Source organism: Diaporthe batatas (assembly GCF_019321695.1).
Source record: "Diaporthe batatas strain CRI 302-4 chromosome Unknown Contig00004, whole genome shotgun sequence".
Classification (NCBI taxonomy): domain Eukaryota; kingdom Fungi; phylum Ascomycota; class Sordariomycetes; order Diaporthales; family Diaporthaceae; genus Diaporthe; species Diaporthe batatas.
Window position 1 is genome coordinate 1,150,493 of NW_025408551.1, and position 24,271 is coordinate 1,174,763.

At 52.9% G+C, this 24,271-nt stretch overlaps 5 protein-coding genes across 5 annotated transcripts; 4 read left to right on the forward strand and 1 right to left on the reverse strand.

Moving 5' to 3' along the window:
* Positions 1 to 963: 963 nt before the first annotated feature.
* On the reverse strand, positions 964 to 2,088 carry KVR01_004703 (uncharacterized protein; the record flags this gene model as incomplete). Its single annotated transcript, XM_044789602.1, has 1 exon — positions 964 to 2,088. The coding sequence occupies one exon, from the start codon at positions 2,086 to 2,088 to the stop codon at positions 964 to 966; it is 1,125 nt and encodes a 374-aa protein (XP_044646867.1).
* A 1,708-nt stretch (positions 2,089 to 3,796) lies between these two features.
* KVR01_004007 (uncharacterized protein) lies at positions 3,797 to 7,949 on the forward strand. Its single transcript, XM_044785245.1, has 4 exons — positions 3,797 to 4,370; positions 4,558 to 6,130; positions 6,277 to 6,401; positions 6,528 to 7,949. Exons 2-4 carry the CDS (start codon positions 4,697 to 4,699, stop codon positions 6,724 to 6,726), a joined length of 1,758 nt encoding a protein of 585 aa, XP_044646171.1. The 5' UTR covers positions 3,797 to 4,370; positions 4,558 to 4,696; the 3' UTR covers positions 6,727 to 7,949.
* Positions 7,950 to 8,553: 604 nt separating this feature from the next.
* KVR01_004544 (uncharacterized protein) lies at positions 8,554 to 11,533 on the forward strand. The gene is made up of 3 exons (XM_044784278.1): positions 8,554 to 10,716; positions 10,777 to 10,950; positions 11,027 to 11,533. The coding sequence occupies exons 1-3, from the start codon at positions 9,322 to 9,324 to the stop codon at positions 11,162 to 11,164; spliced, it is 1,707 nt and encodes a 568-aa protein (XP_044646708.1). The 5' UTR covers positions 8,554 to 9,321; the 3' UTR covers positions 11,165 to 11,533.
* A 706-nt stretch (positions 11,534 to 12,239) lies between these two features.
* On the forward strand, positions 12,240 to 14,227 carry KVR01_004543 (uncharacterized protein). Its single transcript, XM_044793254.1, has 3 exons — positions 12,240 to 13,128; positions 13,194 to 13,438; positions 13,506 to 14,227. Exons 1-3 carry the CDS (start codon positions 12,558 to 12,560, stop codon positions 14,109 to 14,111), a joined length of 1,422 nt encoding a protein of 473 aa, XP_044646707.1. The 5' UTR covers positions 12,240 to 12,557; the 3' UTR covers positions 14,112 to 14,227.
* Positions 14,228 to 15,336: 1,109 nt separating this feature from the next.
* Positions 15,337 to 18,196, forward strand: KVR01_004742 (uncharacterized protein). The gene is made up of 2 exons (XM_044784305.1): positions 15,337 to 16,040; positions 16,133 to 18,196. Exons 1-2 carry the CDS (start codon positions 15,813 to 15,815, stop codon positions 18,125 to 18,127), a joined length of 2,223 nt encoding a protein of 740 aa, XP_044646906.1. The 5' UTR covers positions 15,337 to 15,812; the 3' UTR covers positions 18,128 to 18,196.
* The last annotated feature ends 6,075 nt before the right edge of the window (positions 18,197 to 24,271 follow it).

Here is a 24,271-nt window from a genome sequence, read left to right on the forward strand (position 1 = left end):
TTCTCTGAACAAACAAATCCTTCGTTCCATAAGCCACTCGTAAGCAGAAGGTTGGCGTCGGTGAAGAAAGTTCCGAGCTCGTTCTTTTGTCATGTCATTGGCCTCGATACGATAAGTACTGGATGTGGCATCAGGCGTGACATCGGCTAATTTTGAGGGCGGCGCCAGCCAAGGCAACCGGAAAAGTTCACAGTGCTCGGACTTTTTTGGTGGTTCTCGTCAACTTTCTCGGTCAGACCATGGCAGGGTACCCTAGGATAGCGCTTGGGCTGTCTCGACGATTCTAGTCAATGGCGCCGTCGGTGGCGATACTCCCTAGCCTTCAAGTTGTTGTTACGTTGCAAAATTGAGCTTTACAACCGTTATCCGCATTATATGTCCCTTCAGTGGTTTCGTTGTTACTCTGCATACATCCTGAAGGCGTACGGTCCCTTCACACAGTAGTAAACGCTCAAAGACCCAATGTTGAGAAGAAACACAATGCCAACAACGGTAAAAAGACTGAGCACGTGGCTTCAGCCTCGTACCGCACAGACAAGACTAGGAAGCATCGCTCCCGACGGCACCATTCTAAAGTTGACTAAAATCGTCGACACAGGTAGCCCAAGGGCTAATACAGACGGCATGCGTTTTTTAAACACTAGGTCTTGAGCGTTTACCACTGTACCAGCGCCATAGGTGTTTCAATTGTATGGGCATTAGAAACAAACCACTAACCTTTCGTCAATCTTCATCACCATTGGCAACAAGCCGCTTGTTCTGTTAATTGATTAGACTCTTCCACGATCTACTCTGCAACCGATATGTTGTGTCCAAGGTGACAGTTAGGTACTAGCCCTGCCAACTCAGATCACTCAGCAAATGAGGGAGAAAACAAATATAGCACCAATTTACTGCGTTAATTAATTACTCCATAGTCACTTTTGCTCAAAATTGTATAGATGCATGTGCAAATTAGACCCCTTACACCTCCCATTTAGCCGAGTACCATTCCAGGTCCGCCACAAGCCATGATTGCGAGCCCTGTTGCCTCGAACAAGTCCTAACTTTCCTTCTTGTTGCTAAACATGCAATTTCCGTTGAATTCAAGAGGCTTTCGGGGCCTGATATATATACCCAGGCTTTATGACTCTTGTCCGGAAGTGTCGTACCTGTCGAGCCGGCCGAGAGCACTTCGCGCATGAGCTCTTGAGTATCTATGCGGCCGGACTCGGAGCTGACATGGGCCCTAAGCGTCATGTTGGGAACAGAAGAAACCCAACCCTTGAGTTCTCTCCATTCCCTGACGTTGGTCGTATCGTTATGTCGCACTGTCCATACCAGGTGGAGCTCTGCTTGTGATTCTCGTGCACGATTTTTCAGCCACCACAACGTGATACTGTACGCCCCAGTGAGTCCTGTGCCACCCACGATGCAGATAACTTTGGAGGCGTATGCGAAGCCAACATCGCTTGGGTAGTAGGGGCCTTCAACCCTCACCTCGACTTCCTTTCGGCTCCCAACGTCCGGTACTAATGCGCCGACTTTCCAAGTCCACTCCTTCTCCAGCTTCTTGGGCATCTTTCCTTGAGCCCGCTGGAAGAGGAAGGTCGGTCCTTCTGCACCAACACCGACCTTGGAAGCTGTGAAGGCGTGGTTCTGTATCTTGCTGATTTCTGGGAAAACCAGACTGTACGACTGCACCGGATGCGGCGTTGCCGCTTCCTTTTCAGCACAGCCTGATTCATCAAGAGTCTTCGACGATGCGGGTAGGCAAATTCTGTACCATCCTTCTCCAGCATTCTCTAGTGTGCCGACAACCTTCTTGCCCAACCCGCCACCCGTGCCTCGGAAAAGCCTCCAACCCCAATCAACAATCCACAGCACAAGGCCGGGAAGAAGAAAGTAAAAGTCGGTGCTGGCATGCACGCTGAGCGCAATGAAGATCCAGAGACTCGAGATCACATGCACGTAGTAGAATGCGTTGTAGCTCTTGCGTCGTAGGGCTGGAAGCGAGGTGATGATGATTAGAGCCATGAGCAAGAATCCGAACATGCCAGTTGGCAGTGTTGCATAGTACCACCCACTATCCCGTTCTGCTTGTTCCATTGTTTGGGTCGGATTATCGATGTTGAAAGCCCGTTTCTGTTCAGGGAGGGCTGGGCGATAGGCTCCAACGAAAAACTTCAGAGGCAGGAATCAGTGGCGGACACTTGGGAGATCAAGGTCCCATAACTCACATAATATGCGGCGCCATGTGCGAAAGTCGCAACAAATAGGAGATAGGCGATCAACTTGTGCGCGTACAAAAGCGTGCTCTGATGCAGCTCAAACGCGTGTGCAAGCAGACTGTTCCTGGATACTGGGATGATGACTAGCCCCAAAAGCAAGTCTGCATGGTGCCCAATTATTCCTGTCACAGCAAGGCGTAGCTTTGCGGTCGCCCAGTCCAATGGGTCGGTTTTTGTAGCCCAATATAGCAAGAGTGGCCCAACCCAGAAGCCGGTTGTCGCGAGAATCAAGCCTACCAGCCACACCGAGAGTGCGACGCCACCAAGACTGATACGCCTCCCAAGAACGGGAACTTCATGCTGTACGAGGTAGAACTGGCTTGCCTCCCTGGCCTTTGTGGAGGTGGCGCGCAAGAACAACAGGCAGCCAGTGCTAGCCAGCATAGAGTAGAAAGTGATTATGTGGAGCCGAGTCTCATAGGGGAGGTAGGATTCGGAACAGAGGGAGGCATAGCATGGCGCATAAGTGAGTCCGATAGTGAAGCCTGCGGTAGCAATGAGTATGATCAGAAGCGCGCAAACTCGAAAAGGGCGTTTCATGTTTGCAAGCACAATAGATTCAGTTCCAAGTTGACCGTGAGTTCGATCAATAATGACTTGCCTTTCGTGGCAACGAAATCTTGACTACCCTAGGGCAGCACATTGGTGTCTTATGGGCTGTCACCAGTTCATGACCATGGATACTTCTACATGTTTGTTTCTGCTTAATTGTTTGGCTGTAGGCGCTGTATTACGTCAATGACTCCTCCGTCCGTCCACGGAGGCTTGAGATGCCCAGGCTCTAGTCTGGGCCTGGAGTGAAGGGCAGATGCTGGAGATCGCCCGCTAAGGCGCGGCTCCAGCCAGCTGGGTCGCGCTAATTAGGTGCACATGTGTGCTTATCGATCATGGTCGATTTCTTCCAAAGAAATCAAGAACAATGACACCTATTGAATGATAGTTGGCTAAGAGGTGCTACGAAATGAACCTCGGGGAACATCATGTCGTGAAGTCCATGCCGTAAATTTCTTCCCTAGCTCGAAAACACCAGATACAATAAGAACATCTGAGCCCGCTGCTTGCATCCGTCCTGGAGCATACGCACGGCCGTGGAATGCTCGACGAACTATAGATTTGAAGAGGGTCAGCACCAAGCAAGCCAAATGGTACACTTCCGGGATCTCCCAGGGCGGTGAATACTTCAGTAACTCCATGCACAGGAGGGTAAAGGTCAGTTGGGATGTTTCCCCTGGGATTGCTATCGCAGACCCCGTGAAAAATAGGTATGGGGAGTATTTTCACATGCTCCGATTCCCGACCAAGTGTGATGCATCGATCAGTGCTGGTACTTAAGTACGCCTTCTATCGCGGCCTTCATTCGTGTTCGGCTGAACAAAATGCTTGCGTTGCGAGACTTCTAACAGCCCTGCAGAGGCCATACAGAAGACCTGAGAGAGCATGAGAAATCAATCAATCAGCGGAGGTGAGCTCGGGTGTCGACATAAATTCGGGACAGCCAGCGGTCTGACCACGATGTACTTCTCATAATTCAATGTTTCCACGTGGCTTATCCGCCATAATCATCACGACTAGCCCATATACTACATAGTACGCACGACACCAATTACCACCCCGCCCCCCAAATAATAGCCTTAATGAGGGCATCTTTGCTGCTCAGAACAACAGCCCTTCAGGACAAGACAATCGGCAAAGCCACCCGGTCAGAGCCCCGCATCAAGAGACCGGGGATGCAGTGGGACGCCAGTGGGCCGTGCCTCGGTACTTGGCTGTCGAACATTCCAAGTTGCGGGGTCGGTCGCAGGGGAGCTCTCCCCTGCGGTGTCCCACTGGACCCCTTATCCCCGACCAGCCGACCAGCACTGCTGTGGCCGCCCGCAATGGAAACCAGATCGTGGGCTAGCCAGGCAAGCAAGCAAGATCCATGGATGCCGCCCACCCTTACCTCGACTGCCGTTGGGAAACCCAGCTCCCAGCTCCTGGGCAGGGACACGTCCCGAGCGCTGTTGCCCAGGTGGTTCCGGGGTGGTGGGTCCTCCTCGGCAGCAGCACAAGTCCCGAGTACCATTGCGCGACCACCTGGGCAGATTCCGTACAATTGAGGTCAGTGTCGCACTTTCGCACCCCTCAACGTCTCCTCTCCTCTCCTCGGCTCTGGCCATAGTTTATTTGGGGCTAGCCGGGCTGCCGGCCTGCTGGGCTGCTTGGCTGTTTGTATATCTTGCTGCCATCTCTCTGCATTATTCGTGCGGCCCTGGGGTCCGATTCTGAAATACGTCGCCATTATTAGCCTCACGAACTCCTGCTACGTCCTGTTGTTGCTGCCAGTACTTGCCCTCTGAAACTGAAATCGCCAGGCGATCCCATTGTTACAACAACTTGGACAACCTGGGGGCCCTCCTGGACCTGCGTGGCGTCGGCACATCAAAATGGCCAGCGTCGTACAACGAGGCCCTGGTGGCAGCATCACCTACAAGGCAGCCGAGCAGGTCGAATTACCCAGATTGGACCTTCTTACGGCGCTCTTTGGTAAACAAAACCTCCCCCCGGGAACTGCTAGTGCAACCTTGGGGACTAATAGTGCTCCCACGCCAGATTCCAAGATTTGCGAAGCCGACGAGCAGACACCATTTAGCACCGACGCCGCCGACCCGGAGCACAAGCAACTCACGAAAGCCGGCGCGCGGCAGCTCACGACACAGCTCGCATACGCCTTGCGAAGCTCCTACGGCATAGGGCGGCAGGGCCGCAACAAAGATGTGGTCCTCGTAAATACCCAAGGCCATTATATGCTGCCTGTCCTCTTCTACTCGACCATCGCAGCCGGCGGAATCTATAGCGCCACGAGCCCTTCTTCCACGGCGAGCGAGCTGGCATACCTGATAGGGCTGGTCGAACCCAAGGTGATAATATGCGACGTGCACACAAAGGCGGCAACGGAAGAGGCGGTGCGGCAGCTGAAGTTCGGCGCGGAGCGGCTCCTCCTCCTTGGCGATGGCACCACGCTTGAACTGAGCGTCCAGGGGAGCGGCAAGAGGGTAGAGCTCTCACCTTCCAGGACCCTGCAGTGGGAGCGCATCACCGACCAGAGAGAGTTGGACGAGTCGATCATCTGTGTACTCTTCTCTAGTGGGACGACTGGCTTGCCCAAGGGCGTCAAGCTGAGCCACACGAACCTGTTTGCCGCGGCATATCTGAACATGGAGCCGAGGAGGGCATGGGAAGCGCGCGAGCGGCCGGGCCTAAAGTACATCACTTTAGCACACCTCCCCGCTGCGCACATCGCAGGCGTACAGGGTTATCTCGTCAACGTACTTTACCGTGGTGGCACGGTCTACTGGATGCCCAAGTTCGACTTTGCCAAGTTCATCGAGTACAACAAGCGGTACAGGATCACACATTTCTTTAGTGTGCCACCCATCTTTCTCGCCGTTGCCAAATTTCCCGGACTACGCGATCAGCTCGACACGATCGACCATGCGTACAGTGGAGCAGCGCCCCTGGGCGCACAGCTTCAAGCCGAGGCAGAGAAGAAGATGGGCAAGGGTCAGGCGAGTCTGACGCAAGTCTGGGGGCTGACCGAGACAACTGGTGCAATCACTAACGCACCGCCTGGGGAGACCAACTTGGCAGGAAGTGTCGGCTCGCTAGTAGCTAACCACGAGGCCCGGATCGTAGACGAGGCATCCAGAGACGTCGCTCCTGGTGAGAGAGGTGAGATCTGGGTCCGGGGGCCGGTAGTAACCAAAGGATACTGGAGAAACAGCAAGGCCGACGCTGAGAGTTTCGTTGACGGGTGGTTCTGCTCGGGAGACATTGGGTTGTGTGAGAACGGCACGCTCTACATTGTCGACCGGAAGAAGGTAGGCTTCCTCTTGCCATTTTGTTGCTGCTGTCTGTCGTGATCGGGGAGCGCCATCGTTGGCGTGTAGACCGTGACAAGCGATGGCTATACCTGGGCCGGGCCGGAGCAAGTTGTCGACATGACGCGCTAACCAAGCATTACTAGGAGCTTATCAAGTACAAGGGTCTGCAGGTGGCCCCAGCAGAGCTTGAAGCAACGCTTCTGTCCCATCCGATGATTGCAGATGCAGCAGTGATCGGGGTCGAGCAAGACGACACAGAGGTGCCAAGGTGAGCAGACCAAAGGACTATCCGTTGCGACCCCCCCCCTTGGGCAGTGGACGTATTTCCATGTGGGATCGAAAGCGGTTTCAATACCGAGGGATCTGCTAACAATTCATTTCTTCTGTCTTGTAGGGCGTATGTTGTGCCAGGCACCAAAGATCTTACAAGTGAGCAGATCCGCAGCTGGGTGGATGGCAAGGTTGCGAACCACAAGAGGCTGCGGGGTGGCGTCGTGCTGGTAGATGCGATTCCAAAGAGCCCCGCGGGCAAGATCCTGCGGAAGATCCTCCGTGATCAAGCAAAGGCGGAAAAGAAGATGGCTAAATTGTGAGCGCATACGCGTTGCTCTGTGTCCAGGGGCCGTATATAGGACTGCAAGCGATTGATGCAAAATTGAAGGCGTTTTCCATTTTCCAACTCCACGTCGCGGTGGCCTTCATCTTTGCCACGCTGTATCATGGCAAGCACGAGTTCCCATCTGTAGTCAAGCCCCACGGGTTCTGCTGACGTTGAGGTATCCCAGGTTGAAGTCCTGATGCCATGGTCCTGAGGTTAGGCTTCAGCAGTGGCTCGGAAATCGGTCTGGGCTGCGGGAGTCGGTGTTCTGCCGGCCCGGGTGCCCAGTGGTAATGACGATCCACGGCCCAGCTTGAATCAGACCGCCGACTGCACGAGAAGCAGGTTGGTTGTACGTCGAAGGTCACAGCACTGGCAGGCGCCACGTGCCAGGCATCATTGATGTGTGCCTTCGCCATGCCATGCCATGCCATGCCGCGACGAACTGGACGATTGACGTCGACCAAGGTGACACCCGCAACGCGCCGGCTCGAAGCTAGTTGTACAGTAGTCTGTAGTGTCCCGACTGCTTCCGTCGGGGTGGTCAGCCCTGGGGGTGGAGTCAGCAGCGAGCCCAGCGCCCAGGGCAGGGAACTTGACAGCTTGATTGCTGCGCACAATGCCGCCGAGCCGCAGGGCTTGCCGGTACTCCGTAAGGATGTCATGCCATGTTGATTAGGCAGGTCCCTTGCACTTGTACATGGTACAAGTGCCTAGGGAGGTTGCCCTTCGGCAAGAGAAGAGGCACGCAGGGAAGCCATACTGGACTGCCAGATATCTCCTGGGTAGATACCACAGCACAAGGACTATAGGTGCGCTCATGTGAAGTGCCTTGCTCGAGTCGCCGGGGCGGTGGTCGTCGTAATCTATGGTTCGTTTCATCCCCTTTCTCAAAGTCAAGTCATCTGCATTTCCGCTGGTGCAAAAATTAGAATAGCCTGCATTGGATATCGAAACCCGGTCGATCCAGGGGCTGGGTGGGTCCAGAGGAAGTCTTGTTGCCAGCAGCCAGGGCAGCCCATCAGTCAGTGGTGCTCCCAAGGAACCCCATAGGCTGTGGCGGGGGGATTGGCCCGCCACCCAGACAGCCAATTCTTCTCATCAGACCTGGGGGGGTTTGCGTTCGGCACCTGGGCCCTCGACGGGGAGACAGGCAGGCCCTCGAGTCGCACTCTGGCGCAGTGACTGGTGCCTCCGATTGTTTTTAGAGAGAGGGGGGAGGCCCTCGCCCGTTCAGGTCGTTGAGATGAGGACAGACAGGGCACATGCAGAGATAGAGGCGATTGTTGTCGCCGTTGGACCATTGCTGCTGTGCATTGCTTGGGCACGGCTGGCAGGTCTAGGCTTGCCGTATCAGGTTAACGACCGACTTCCACTACCGTACTGTGAACCCGCGGTGGCCCCGTCCAATTGGAGGGGTCTGCAACCACCCCCCATCTTTTCTCTAATGACGACACACCTTGAAGTAGGTACTCCGTGCGGTGGCAGGCTACCCGTGCCGAAGTACCCAAGTACCTCCCAGGGGCACCCATTTTCTTGCTCGTGCTCTTGTGCTCCCACTCCACCTACCAGATCACTGATCAAGGGCAGGGCACCATCAGAGCATATTAGAATGTGGAATTTGAGGCAAGTAGACTAGAGTACCTACGCACGGCAACGGACGTTGTTCAGTTCCCACCGCAGAGCAAAGGTTACGCGTCGCTGCATGTGCATCTTGTCCCGGCCTGGTCTTCTCCTGTGGGTCAGCCACCACACTCACTGCCTCACTGCCTCACTGATTTCCGTCCGCCAAAACGAGCAATCTCCAATGCAGAGCAGCATTGGCAGCACCATCCTTTTAGTTTTCCTGCCCAGAAGCCTGCCTGACTGTCCTTGAACCTCCAAGGTCAAAGTGCCACACTGCTTTCCATCAGGGTTTTCTTCTTTTTGCTCCTCACCCGTCAGGCGTCCATTCCTTTTCGTGATTCCCTCCTCCCACACACAGCCACTCTCTATGCACATGTAGGATCTATCTACATTCTTCTTGCTCTCTCCCAACGGTCAAGCATCGGATCTGCATCCGAAGAAGCAGTCATTCTTTGACCTCAGAGCTGCCGTTTCCTCTCGCCCCGTCTCCTGTCCATACTCGCGTCCATACTCGCAGATCCGTACGACAGAAGCCCCTTCAAATCTCCAGCAACATATCTTGGGCCCTTCTGGTCTGTCTCTGTCCCGACTTCCCCACACCGGGTGGAGGGACCCCATCCATCATCTTGTCCCGGCATCCACTGACTGGATCGGTGCCGGTGGAGGAGCTCCCTTATGTCAATCGCCGCCGCACCCTGCCAAGCCTCCTGCTCACAGAACTTGAACTTGCCAGCTTGTCAGCTGCCACGCCTTGTACTGTGGTGAAGACTATTAAGCCTGCCTGCCGTTGGTACACACCTCGCTTGCAATCTTGTCCCTGCGATGAGAGCAGCCTGAGCCGGCACCAACCCGTTCACACTGGTCCCATCCTCTCACGGGGTGAAGTCGACACTCTCTGGTCCAGCCAAGCCTGACCCACTCACTCACTTGGACCCTCACCCAGATCTCGGTTCAGATCGAGGTAATGCAATTCTCCAGCCAGATGCCCGCCGTTCTCATCGGCATCCTCGCCGTCGGAGCCGGCCTCGTGACGGCCAAGGTGCGCACTCAGCCATATGTCACCGATTACGAGGCCTTTAATCTGGGCGACTATGGCAGCCATCCCAATCAGACGTTCAAGACGACAACAGCGGCCGCCCCGCTATTCCAGGTCAACCAGTGGTACCCTGAGAAGTCCGGCCTGAGCAAATACCTCTTCATGTCGTCGGTTGCTGGCTCGCAACCAGCCACGCCATTCATTATCGATACAACGGACTTCAGCATGGTCTATGGCGACCCACAGTGGTCGTCCGTCAACAATCCGAGGATACAGATGTTCAACGACAAACCATATTTTACCTTCTGGGAGGGCAACGACTACCGGGGGCATGGCTTGGGTTACTGCTTGCTGTACGACGAGGCGTACCAACAAATTCACAACATCTCAACCAAAATGATCAGCACCAAGGCTGATTCCCACGAGTGCCAACTGACACATGACGGCACTGCCCTCATCACGGCCTACGAGAGGATTCCTTTCGACATGACCAATGCACCAGGTGGGGGCCCTGAAGACGGATGGCTCCTGGACAGCATATTCGAGGAAATCGACATTGTAACAGGCGAGCTCAAGTTCCTGTGGCGTGCCAGCCATCACTTTGACATTAACGAGACTGCCGTCAACTGGGGCCCCGGTGACTACGGCGCACAAACAGAGGAGGTCGGCTGGGATTTCTTCCACATCAACAGCCTGCAGAAGACAAAGGAAGGCAACTTCCTGGTGTCTGGGCGTCGCATCAAATCACTCGTCTACATCAGCGGCAAGGATGGATCCGTGATTTGGCAGCTTGGTGGGGCCAACAACCAGTTCGAGGACCTGAGCGGTGGAAATGCCACCAACTTCGGTTTTCAGCATACCGCACGATTCCTGAATGACGAGATGACCGAGATTACCCTGTTTGACAATCATGACCTTGAGCCAAGCAACCCCTCGCCCGGATGCATCGAGGGCACCTGTTCCAGGGGTCTTCACCTGCGAATCGACACCGATAACATGACCGCTGAGGTTTTGCACGAGTATTACCATCCGATGGGTATTGCTTCTTGGGCGATGGGCGGTATTCAGAAGCTCGATAATGGCAACGTCCTCGTGAGCTGGGGCACGACACCAGTCATCACTGAGTATACGGAAGATGGCGAGATTGTCCTGGATGCGATGCTGGGTCCATGGTTCGATCATTCTACCAACAGCCAACCAGTGTATCGCGCGTGGACGATGGACTGGAAGGCCAGCCCCATATGGAAGCCGAGCATCGCGGGTGACGAGAACTATGCATACATAAGCTGGAACGGAGCCACAGAGGTGCACTCTTGGGATCTCGTGAGTTGGCGCCAAGCTATGCTTTTCAACGCTCTGGGCGGTATTAACCAAGAATTACAGATGGAGGGCAATACCAAGGAGAACCTCACTTTCACACAAAATGTGAAAAGACGTGGGTACGAGACGACCGCGCCTCTGAGGTTTAGCGGAAACTTCCTCGCCGCGAATGCCCTGGACGCCAATGGCAATGTGCTAGCAACCTCAGACGTCTGGGATTTGGCCCTTGGAGCAGTTGTAAGCAATGCTTTCCCCTTTCTTGACATTGAATCCGTGCTTATCGGAGACCGAATACTCACATGTCAACTCACAGCACGAAGCTGGAGCTGTAGGCTACTGCAAGTTTGGCTGTGGCTATCTCGACGACTTCGATCACATACTCGTGCTTCTCACGGCCTTCACCGGAGTTCTCCTTGTTGTCATGTGGCTAGCCCGGTCCCGAAAGCTCTAATGTGGACGCTCTATCGTGGCTATCCGCCATATCAGAGTCTACAATGACTGCTGCGTCGCATAGCATCTGGGCGTTGTGGGACATTGAAATTTATTACACATCTGCGCGCGAGGTCTTTCCGGTGATAATCCATTTCCATTGGCGTTGAGGAAGAGAGGATGATCAAGAACCATGGGGCTCAGAATCTGTCTGTCAGAAAGTTTTGCATATCCGCCAGGCATCAAGCGGAAAGGAGTTCAAGGCTTCAATTCTGGGAGGCGTTCGGGAGAAGCATTGCATGCAACAGGGGTGGAAACTTTGACCACCTATATATAGCGTGCTCTACCATACTATTCTTTCGTGTTCATAATCTATTCGAGATCACCTTCACCTTGACATTCTGGTTCAGTTTTATTAACGATCCACTGCATGCATTCCGTGTCATCTGGGCAGGCTTCTGGTTAGCTGCAGATGCGGGGAATACAACCTCATCTGCCAGTGCTTATTTGAATAATCACTTCACCACATTTACCTTGTTGAGGTCAGAGACCACTGGTGGCAATCAAGTTTCCTTCCCTAAAATTACACGTGCCATACTACTGATTGACATACATGGCGCCTTCATCCAGTGGTAAACACAGGAGACCCATCTCGAATATTGTGTCTCACTGCCTACAGAGATCTGGATCATTCATCAGGATCATGGTGCTCACAGCGATTCGAAGAAAATGTAGTTGTTCAAACGCTGTATCACATTGAATGGTACTCAGACTGGACGAGCTACAGACATGCCATCCCATCTTATGGGTTTTATTTTCGGTGACGCTAACACAACCATGGATCGCTTCCTGGGTTGAGCAATTCCCCGGGTAAGAGTTTCGGTTAAAGGGGCGTACCTGGGAAAGTACTTAGGTATCCAGGACGGGTGGCGCATTGCAAAGGATTTTGAAATCCAACGCTAGCATCAACGGCACGCTTGTTCTGTTTCTTTGGGCACCGGCATACCAGTTGGGCATAGTGTAACTTCTGCCAAGCAGGCACCCGGCCCGAAATCTAACTAGTTCGGTGATAAATTTCAATTCCTACCTACATGTCAGCAGCAGCTAATTTCGCGAGAATTTCACGACAACGCGATTATCCGCGGTCGAGTTCAGTATTTTCCCTGCATTCTGTCGCTCGTTCAACTTTTTCCAATCTTGTTCCTTTTGGGAGGGTCCAGGTATATGCCCAAACAGTCAACATCGACATCTCCGTAAAAAGGAGGGAAGGGGGCGGTCGAGTCGCGAAGCCCGAGGCTCGCTCCTTTATACCACACAGCCATTCTTTGCCTGGCCTCAAAGTCTTTGGCCCGGGTCCTGATCTGATCCCTAGACGAGTCGCGCCGTAGGCTTTCGTCACATTGGTCAGACTCATAATGATCTCCTCTCTTGTCGCATGCCTATTTGGGGCACTCCTGTTGCTGGGCATCCTCCCCAGCGCGGGGGCCGAGTACAAGGTCGATTCGCACGATGCCATCGTCGAGTCCTCGCGATCACTGGCCCGAGATTTAATGACCTTCTACCACGGTGATGAGCCCAGAGAGATCCCCGGTATTCTCCCCGGCCCTCCACCCATGGGTGACTACTGGTGGTTCACAGGCGCAAGCTTCTGGGCTACGTACCTTGACTACTGGCACCTGACCGGAGACGACACATACCAGGACGTCACCACCAGTTCATTGCTATTCCAATTGGGACCATGGGACAATTACATGACGCCGAACTGGACGGCTTCTATGGGCAATGACGACCAGTGTTTCTGGGGCTCGGCGGCGCTTCTGGCTGCTGAGTACGAGGTGCCCACGGCGGAGGGAGACCCACGTTGGATCGACATCGCCGAGAACGTGTGGGGGGATCAAGCGCACCCGGACAGACACGATGACACGTGTGGTGGCGGCCTTCGTTGGCAGATCCCGCGGTCGAATAATGGATATAACTACAAGAACAGTGAGTGACCCGCAAAGAGAAAATAGGATCGTCCTATCCAGTGCCGCTGCTGACGCATCTCCCAGCTCTATCCAATGCATGCTTCTTCACCATGGGGGCCCGCCTCGCCAGGTTCACCGGCAATGCGACGTTTGCCGATTACTCTGTTGAGACCTGGGACTGGTTGACCGGAGTCGGCCTCGTAGATACTGAAACATGGGCTGTGTACGACGGTGCCATGGTCGACGACAACTGCACTGCAGTTTCAAAGATCCAGTTCTCCCAAAATGCGGCGATGCTCACGCAGGGTGCTGCATTCATGTATAATTATGTAAGCCCCTCTCAACAAAGCCTCGGTGGGCCTTTAGGCGTACGGACGGGCTAACATGGCATTCTAGACAAACGGCTCCGAAACCTGGCGCGAGCGTGCCGCAAAGCTTTCCGACGCCACGTTGGAGACCTTCTTCCCGGATGGTATCGCCTACGAGGTAGCCTGCGAGGGCAACGACAAGTGCACCACGGACATGCTCTTCATGAAGGGCTACGCGCACCGCTGGCTCTCTTCGGCGACGCAGATGGCACCCTTCCTCTCCGAAAAGGTCCTCCCCGTGCTCAAGACCTCAGCCGAGGCGGCCGCCAAACAGTGCGTGGACAACGGCACCAGCACCACCGGCGGTAATGACGGGGTGGCCAACCAGCGCTGCGGTTTCTACTGGCGCAACGAGACGTTCGTCGACGTCAAAGATAGAGGTACGGGAAGCTCGGGCGCCGGAGAGCTTTCCGGCGTGTTCTCTGCGGTGACTAATCTCCTCATCGCCGGCGCCTCCGCGCCGGCTACTGCGGCCACCTCTGGAGACGCTGGCAACTCTACCGGCACGGGTGAGGCGGGCTCGTCCAGCGGGACGTCTGATGGAGCTTCGGGCTCCGGGGCGGGTCGGTACCGGGCTGAGATCATGGTCTCGCTGTTGGTTGGAGTGATGGCAATCTTTGTCTGGGCCGTTTAATGTATAATGGACTCGTAGTATGGCTTATGGCTATAGGACACCTTGGAGCAGGTCAGAGCGCTGGAAGTAGACTATAGACTACCAAACTATATCGAATCAATCTGTCAGTAGTATCATATTGACGTACTATTAATGCAGCCTAAGTATTCGACCTCCAAACATTGTATGAAGGGATCGCATAGTTACAAATTTGAATTCAAACAGATTAAGAACTCAACCACCCACTCGCTTAGGCCGCTCATCGTTTCAAGCTTAATGGATTTATTTGACCTAGGCTGCTTCACTGTACAAGGCGCATCGGAGTATCCTCGATATGAGATGTAGAGATTCAAATGTTCATACCTAGCACTTGAGGTATAAACTAAGTCAGGCGCGTATATAGACAGACTATTCACAGCTCCACACTGCATCTCCGAAACCCAAATTTCCACCGTCATGCCTGTGCCAATTTCTGTCTGTGCCTGCATCGTGATGCTGCAAACATTGAAACACCCGTGGACTCCAAGCCCATTTGTCGGTCCAAATCATGCAACAACCAAACAGCTGCAACTTCCATTAGCATCCACGGCATTGTAAAATCTAAAGCTTTTCCTATTTATTTGTAACTAGGGAGACATATAACCAAAGAGCTTTGATGCAACAATCCGGCGCCGACTTAGCTCTGAGAACTGTCACGGGCACGTTACAAGCCTTGACCCACTGAACGGCCCAGTCGACGGTGCGCTGCCCTTCAATCTCACCGGCTGGCCTGACTGCTCGAGCTCGAGTGAATCGCGCCCGAGGATGGCATCCAGTAACGAGCTCTAGGTGTTCTCATGTACTTGCCTAAGTACTTAGCTATGGGAAGTCTTCTCGCAGAGCTTAAGAAGTCCGGTTACTAAACTGGTAGCTAAAGAGTAATAATAAGTCAGAGCTTCCAAGGTTTGTAGCTGTCTGAACTTGTACTGGGGCTCTCCAGGGTGCTCCTAACCCTAGACATAATTACAAAGGCCCACTTGATAGTATGTTTTCAACGTTCTTGCACACACCATACATGTCCGTCTGCTGCTCCAGCCAAAGTCCGGCCAGTTAGGAGACGAGGATTTCTGATCACTTACCGGGAGCCCAAGGCAAGCTCAATCCCGGGCCCACGTGTAAAGAAAGGGCAGCGGATCTTGCCGTTGACCAATGGTGGCAAACGTGAGATGATACATAGCGGAGACATCGCTCCGGTGATTACATCAGACGTGCGTGCACACCACATCACCTCTCGGACGCCTTCACCTCTGACGGCACTCGAGGCGCACGACACATCGGCCAAGAGCCCTCAGCTTCAGCACACATTCAGACTTTCTGCACAATCGGAACTTTGAACGGCCGCCCACTTCCGTGTCTCACGGCCTAAAGGGGCAATTGTAGGTCATGGGCATCCACCCGAGGTCCACTGCAGGGCTGCTTGTGGCTCTTCTCCCCGGACAGAGCTTGTCCAGTCTCACTGACGTCAACCATGATTTGCCTGTTGTCGATCCAATACCTGCCTCTGAATCTGCAATGGCCTGTTTTATTGCCTCCCCGCCATCCCCAGTCTCCCAGGCCGCATATATCAAGCCACGCCTGCACCGCCTGGTTCCCTAGAGCGCCCTGCCCTTTTTGAACCATTGACTCAACTACTTTCCTGTTTCTGTACAATTCAACATCTGGTGGCTCTTCTGCTCTGGTTTCATGGCTTCACTCATCCCAGATTCTGTAAATTCTGTCAAAACCGCCGTCATGGGTTCTGGGGGAGACAAGATCGCCGACCTGGCAAAAGACACAAAACAGCCTACCGAGAAGACTCAACAAACTACCGACTATGGTGTCAAGTTTCCCAACCCCGACCACTGGTTGAGTGTCTCCAGTGAGGATCGTCAGGGGCCCAGTCTCCTCGAGGACCCTTTCTCCCGTGAGAAGGTGAGACACGTTTCTGTCCCCGGGGCTCCGAGTCCTCCATACCTGCTGCCCGCACCATTGCACATTGTGCGGTTGCTCACTGAAGACTTCAGATCACTCGCTTCGACCATGAGCGGATCCCCGAGCGGGTTGTCCATGCCCGTGGCACTGCCGCATTTGGAAAATTCAAGATGTACGAGAGTCTCGAGGATCTCACCTTTGCCCCTGTTCTGACCGACACCTCCCGCGAGACCCCGGTCTTTCTTCGATTCTCGACTGTGCTTGGCAGCCGTGGCAGCGCCGACACGGTACGGGATGTCCGTGGCTTCGCTGTCAAGTTCTACACCGAGGAGGGCAACTGGGACCTTGTCGGCAACAACATCCCTGTCTTCTTCATCCAGGACGCAATCAAGTTCCCGGACGTCATCCACGCCGGCAAGCCTGAACCGCACAACGAGGTTCCTCAGGCCCAGTCCGCGCACAACAATTTTTGGGACTTTGTGTTCCAGCATTCCGAGGCAACGCACATGTTTTTGTGGGCAATGTCAGATCGCGCCATCCCTCGGTCATATCGCATGATGCAAGGATTTGGCGTCAACACGTACACCCTCATCAATACCCATGGGAAGCGGTCCTTTGTCAAGTTCCACTTCACTCCGGAGCTTGGCGTGCACTCTTTGGTTTGGGATGAGGCTCTCAAGCTTGCCGGCCAAGACCCCGATTTCCACCGCAAGGACCTCATGGAGGCAATCGACAACGGAGCTTACCCCAAGTGGAAATTCGGCGTTCAGGTCGTCAGCGAGGAAGACCAGGACAAATTTGAATTCGACATTCTCGACGCCACCAAGGTCTGGCCCGAGGACGAGATCCCCGTCCGCTACGTCGGTGAGCTCGAGCTGAACCGCAACATCGACGAGTTCTTCCCACAGACTGAGCAGGTCGCCTTCTGCACATCTCATCTGGTTCCAGGCATTGGCCACTCCGATGATCCTCTCCTGCAGGGCCGCAACTTCTCTTATCAAGACACTCAGATCAGCCGACTGGGTGTCAATTGGCAGGAACTTCCCATCAACCGGCCAGTGTGTCCCTACATGAATTTCAACAGAGATGGAGCGATGCGTCACACCATTCAGAAGGGCAGTGTCAATTATTGGCCAAATCGATTCTCAAAGAACCCGCCGGCCAAGCCCGAGGAAGGCGCCTACGTCGAATACCAGCAGAAAGTCGAGGGCATCAAGCAGCGCGTCAAGAGCAAAAAGTTCCGAGAGCACTTCAAACAGGCAATGCTTTTCTACAACAGCTTGACCCCCTCGGAGAAGACGCATGTCATGAATGCATTTGGCTTCGAACTAGACCACTGTGACGACCCAATCGTCTACGAGAACCTCGCGACCCGTCTTGCAGATATCGACCTCGACCTGGCCAAGGACGTTGCCGAGCTGGTGGGTGCCAAGGTCCCCGAGAACAAGGAGAACCCCAACCACGGCAAGAAGGCAAAGGGTCTGTCCCAGTTCGACTTCCCACCCATGAAGACCACCATCGCTAGCCGCCGAGTTGCAATCATAGTGGCGGACGGTTACGATGCTACGGCCTTCAACGCCGTCAAGACCGCCGTCGCCTCGTCAATGGGTGTCCCAATCATAATCTGCACGAAGCGGAGCGAGGTCTTTGCTGCAGGCCAGAAGCGCGAACAGGGCAAGGGCGTCCGCCCAGACCACCACCTGGAGGGTTACCGCTCGACCATGGTGGACGCCGTCTTCGTCCCTGGCGGTCGTGAATCCATCGACACGCTCAAGAAGAACGGCCGTGCCCTGCACTGGGTGCGCGAGGCCTTCGGCCACCTCAAGACTGTCGGTGGCACCGGCGAAGCTGTAGAGCTATTGAAGGCGGCGTTCCAGCTGCCGGGCGTGCAGATGGCGAGCGACGCCGAGGCTGTCGAGAGCTACGGCGTGGTCACGCTCGACAAGGTCGAGCCCGAAAGCTTCGGCGAGTCCTTTACAATCGCCAAAGAGGGCGCTGGATTTGTCGGAAAATTCCTGTACTCCATCTCCCTGCACAGGAACTGGGACCGTGAGTTGGATGGCTTGAGCACCCAAGTGGCTTATTAGAGCGCGCTAGAGTTATGACTCGGTTGTATTTAGTAGTAGTCTTAGTTTTATTCTAATGAATTATTCACATGACGGTATCTTCCTTGCTTCAGTTTTCCACCGTCGGTCCTGGGTACCCGAGCATGATGATCACCTCTTGTTTTCACTTCTAACAACCGCATCACTACTTGCTCGTCAAGATGCCTCTTCTTCCAATTCTTTACCTATAACCTAATCTCCTACTGCTCACTCTAGTCAACTCATTGCATCGAAGTCCTCGAGGACCATTACCCTTGGTTCGTTTCAATTTATTGTGAAATTGTCACCTAAACTTCTGTAAAGCTTGTTCCCTTCTCAACGCAGGGTGACACATTCCTATGCTCAGATAGAGACTAGTCTTGTGGAAGACCCATATCATGTTGAGGACCAGCTCTACCGCGTTCTCAGAACAGAATTCTTGGCTGTTTTAAAAAACTGTGTAGCACTGGTTACAGTCATTACTAATATTTTTGCATCCAAGCATATGCCACCGTGGTTGATGGTATCCTCAAGTGCTTCCCTGGGGCCTCCCGGGATCGGCACCTGGGGTTATGTAATGAGTTTCATTCGTTCATCGCAGCTTGACCACTAGTGCCCAGAGAATCTTCCCATGTTTGAACGTGGCTGGGTCTGTAAGGCTAGTTGAAATGACTTCTCTGTGAACCTACGGTAACGGACTCGGAGGGTGTTGAGAACATGTATGGGTTCTTCGTGGTCGGTCATGATACCGTGATAATATTCCGTAGACTGGATAATAGCACCTGAGAAGACTCTATGGTTTTGCTATCGGATAAAGGACTTAAATCTATTTTGATGTCAGATGTCATAAAGAGAGCCGGCAGTCCCAGGCATGGCTGACGATGGGTGCTCCTCAAGTGTTCCCGGTCACCTGTCCAGGTAATGAAAAAGTTGCCTAGGCACTCACGATGGCTTCAGACTTAACTCAAATAATCAAACTATCTGCCTGTAAAGGAGTATAATACCAGACAATCTATGTGTCTGCCTTTGGTTTTCGTTTTATTGAGTTGCTAAGACCCATCTTGAAGTCCCCCCGGCCTAGCTTTCTACCTGCCTCATCAATCAACATTGAAATGGGTACAACGCGATCGATGTTCTAGAAACCAGCGCATCACACACGATCAGTTGGCTGGGACAATCTAAAACCCAATACATAATCCAATTTGAGCGCTTGACTCGAAAACTCCTTTATCCATCCGAGTCCACCCTGAAACTACCCGGGCATTAACACAAATCAAAAATTCTCAGCTACCTAAGTAACTCCTTAAGCTCCCGCTACCATGTTTTCCCTTGTTCAATCAATGTGCCAACCCACCCCCCCCCCCCCTTCCAAAGAAAAAAGAGAAATAAATCAATACAGAAAGCTCATGCCGTCGAAAGCAGATTTATACGTAGTAACGAGTCGTTGTGACGGTGTATCGAGTCGTGCGCCTTGGGCTGCGGTTCGACCGGTGTCGCCGGTTGACCACAACGACCTCCTGTCCCGAGTTCGAAGTCCTCGCGGTGTTTGCGTAGGCGCTGTTGGCGTAGCTAGTGCCATAGTAGGAGTGGGTGCAGTAGTAGCCCGATGGGATGTAGTATCCGCAGTCGTAGCAGTAGTAGTACGAGCTATTGTTGTACGAGCCGGCTGTTGTGGGCGACATGGCCTGTGTTGTTGTTGGTCTTGTCTTTATATGGATTGTTTGATGGGTAAGATGTGTTCGTCAGATTTGGTTTTTGATTATTGAGATGATGATGAGATTTTCGATTGGGGGCTTGTGATTTTGGAAAACGTAGAACAGACCTTTGTTCGGCCTTCGGAGGATCCCGTGGGCTTTTTATCATTCCTGTCTGCTTGCCTCCCAACCTATAGCGGCCGACGCTCAACCATACTTGGAGTCATTCGGGCCATCTGGGAGCCGGATGCCTCTGAATATGGTGTAACTTAACAAACTTAATCCATCACCAGACTGAAAGGAATGTCATGATGGCCGCAGGGGCTGAGTTTGGCGCGGTCGAAAAAAAGGTCGGCCTAATCGCTCCCACGCTCGTGGCTTGGCGGGTGATGTTTGGTAGTGGTGGGCACAGCCGCAACGGGTGTCCCTTATTCGCGTTTTACTGCTTACCCAACAGCGAGTTGACTCATTGGAGGCTCTGCTGCGGAGTGCAGTAGCGGTGCGCCATGTGACCTGGGGGCTGTTTTTACACTTTCGGTGAGGGAGTTGGCCCGCACCTTTATTAATCGAGTTAATCACCTGGGCAAGCTAGCTGCCTGTCGGGGTTACACGGCCAAAGTTCTACGCGCGTGCCGTTATGACCCTTCAATGGTAATCAGGAATTTTCCCCAAATAATCGATGTGAGCTGGTGATAGTTGCGCAACCCTCGGCATCATGACCAGCTCGAAGGATTCAAACTTCCAGCAACACCCAGTTTTCAATGTTGCCATTGCAATTATCGCCCCCTGGAGGAATACGCGTCATTATCCTCAGGATACCTACCTAGGTACCTACGTACTTATGCTAAGAGCATGCACGCGTGGTTTGCCACTGGAGCTGTCAGCTCCAGGGCTTCCAAGCTCCCTGAGAAAGAATTACTACACATTGGTAGTACCCGAAAGATGCCCAAATTTGATTATTTTGAACGCGGAACTCCCATTACAGAGCACGTTAATCCACTTCTCCATACGATTGAGGGGAGAAGGGCGTAGTTATGCGCCTCGATGCCTGAAGTCATGCTTCAAGTAATTTTTTCCAAGTTGCAATGCAACGTTTTCTTTTACTCTTCACTCCTGCCAGGTGCGTGACATGGTGTAGCGCTTATGTTCAATCGAGTGTCTACTTACCCTAGTGTACCTACTTGGTAGATAGGTGAGGCCAAAATTGGAGAGAACATTTGATGCTGTTGACGAAACCCTTTACGAAGCAGATATTGGTGTTATGTCCCATAGCCCACAAAGGGCCCGGGCTCATGTGGACAGTTTTAGCAATAAGACGCAGTAAACAAAGGACCGTACTGGTATGTTCAAGTAGGCGCAGACGGCCCCCATGCCAAAGGGTGCATTTGAGGAGGCATGGCTCGGTCAATTCGATTTTATCCTTGTGTGACCACTCACCCAGGAAGAGAGTGTGTGTTGGGGGGGGGGTGTTTATAATGCCGCCAAGCTCAGCTTCCACAACGGCTCTCCGAGTCATGTCGTGAGAAATAATCGAGTTCGGAAAGACTACCTAGGTAACCACTCATCGAAGAACACGTGCTGTCTGTTTGAACGATGCATGGCTTATCATGCACTCTCACCACCTGATGGTCGTACTGCTCCCTCTTCCTGAGATCTTAGCATTGATGCGCCCACCACAATCTTATGATTCGGGTCCAGGTGCTGCTCCGCCCAAATGTGCGCACCAGTCGGCCTCGAGATAAAAAATGGATTTTGCTGTTCTCCGGTCACAAGTGACCTCCAGCGCGTGAGAGGAACAGCTTGCGTATCGGAAACCTCAGCAATCAGTGGGAGCCCTGTCCCACGTCGGTCGCTCTCAGGTGCCACGCCCGAGGACAGCCCTGAGTGTTGCAAGGTGAGCGGGCCCGCAGGTGACTTTACGGTGATCTCTGTCGGGCAGGCCCATCCTAGGGACCTGCCTTCACAACTTGAATCCGCCGCGAGCCTCAGGTTGTGCTGGTTCTTGAAGAGTGGCCGGTGTGTGGATAACTTGTTCGGTAGGTAGCGCCGAACAACTAGACGAGAGGCCGGTAGACAGGCGAGAATGATACCAACGTTAAGCTCCATACTTGACCAAAGAGTAGGCCAAGTGAAATTCTCTGTATAGATAATCGAGTTAGCAAACACAGGTGTCTCGGAGAAAACACCCGCAAGACTCGGCACTTGCAGTATCGGACCAATTTTCAAAGGCCAATGTGATTGGAAATATGCCTACTTGTAGGGTTCGTGTTATGGGTGAGTAGGATAAGAGACTGTAGGCGCAATATGCTAGCTACGGTCAAACTGTGTAAGTCAGGTATAACAACCCATCAGCGATATATTCTCAGAGACTATAAGCCCAATACTCGTTGTTTGTGGCTTGAGAGCGCCCCGGGGAGCTCGCAAAAAGTAATACTCACAAAATTCCGCAGCCGAACATCACAGAAGCCCGAAGTTTCTTCCCAGGTGACATTGTGAGGTTGATGATTTGTGAGAAAGGTAAGGCAAGCATCCAAATATCTAGCAAAAGATTGACACATGCATGCGTATAAACCATAGCGCTGAAATTGAAGCATGTTCCTTGGTGCTCGCCATCCCACATGGTCCAATAATAACTGAGCGGGCGGCATTGTAAGAAGTAGAAAACAAAGAATACCACCAAGACAAGAGCGTTGAATATAAGTGTTGCGCAGATTAACCCTCGGGCCTTCTCGTCGGGGAACAGCCGCAGGTAAAAGAAGCATATCGAGATCCTGATAAGTCCCAAGGTGAACGCATATACCGACCCAAATAAAAAAAAGGTCTTGATGAATTGGGTGATCTGGTCAGGCGTCAACGTCCAGATATCGCGGCCCATTCCGTATCGACCCTGGAGCACAACGCCGGCAAGCAGGACGACAGTACCAACGAATGACACTGTTATGAAGAGGTCATCCCATCCCCAGTCCGACACCTTCAATGCTCGGCATAGAATTCGTAGTAGGAGGAACATTGTCTCCAAGCAGAAAAGGACGAGTAGGGCAACAGGAACGCTTTCAGTCGCAGCATGCTGGGGAGGAGCCTCGCACTGGGTAACTGTAAAGTTCCATACAACTGCATGCACGTCAGCTGGCTGCAACAAGCTACGAAGACCAGAAATGCTTATAATAGTCCTACCGAGGCCTTCTTTTATTGTGCAATTTCCCAATACGCAGCCCGTGACCGCGTTTGCGTACAACGAATCTGCGCAAAGGCAGGTCTGGTTCGTCGGAAGACAGGAAGATGTGGGTAGTAAAGAGAGAATGCATTCAGTCTATAGTTAATGCGATGTTAATACAACTATCGCGACCGCGGTGCAGACTGAGACTTTCTACTTACGCCGCATTGCGGCACGAGGGTGCCATTGATTTCCATTTCGCATGGGCCTTACGGATTGAAAGTAGGGGCCGAGGTTAACTGAACGTCTTGGGCGCAGTGTTGAATGGGAGGGCGAACATATCCTGCGAGCCTCTAGGTGAAATTGAGAAGGAATCAATGCAAAGCAGCGGAGAGGCCTAATATTAGCGAATAACTTTATCCCAGCTTTCACGGGTCTGTGTCCACGGCCCGTTCCCACCGTGCAGAAACGCACCGGTGCTAAATACGTCGAGAACCTGATCAAATCTGGTATGACTTTTAAGATCTATTGCAAATTGGGAGATCTGCTTTGCCGGAAAAGAGTAGTAGAGGTCAAAGCCGCCATGACTAAAGACTCGGCACACCGTGTGTAAGTCTTTGTTGAGATCCCCTAGCACGAAAGCGACCTAGGTAAACAGACAACTGTCAGTCGAACACAATCTAGATCCAGCAACACTCTCGGCGTGCAAAACACGGCCGCTGGACGCTATACCGTTGAAAAGGGGATATGTGTGCAGTGTGATCTCTAACCTCAAATTTCATTGCGAACCCTACGGGAATACAATTCCAAGTTCAACCATGGAGGTCTAATATTTTTCACTTTGAGCAAACGCTAGCAGTTCCTTAGGACTTGCCGGCACTAATTTGCTAGTGGTTTCCAACAGCTGGCTCGGTAAGATAAAAGTCCTGAAGCTGGGTTTGAGGCCGGCTGGAGATCCAAAGGCGGTACTTACATGGAATACCGCTTGAATCACTGGAATTAGCGACGTGTGTTTTTTATCAGACGTCTAATCTGGCGTCTAGCAACCCGGAAAGTCATGTGTGGAAAACGTAGGAGCCAGACACGGAGATTCTCGGTGTAGACCTTGGGACACAAGCGTTCAACAATTTAGAATTACTTGAGCGTTTACCATGATATGACGGCATCGCATATTCTTAGGTATGCATACTTAGTAGGGATTCAGAACGAACCCACCTAAACTGTAAGGCCGGCTGAAGACATGATTGTTTTCAGCTCATCCTGGATCAGGTCCAAGACTGGGTTATCGTCCACAATCAC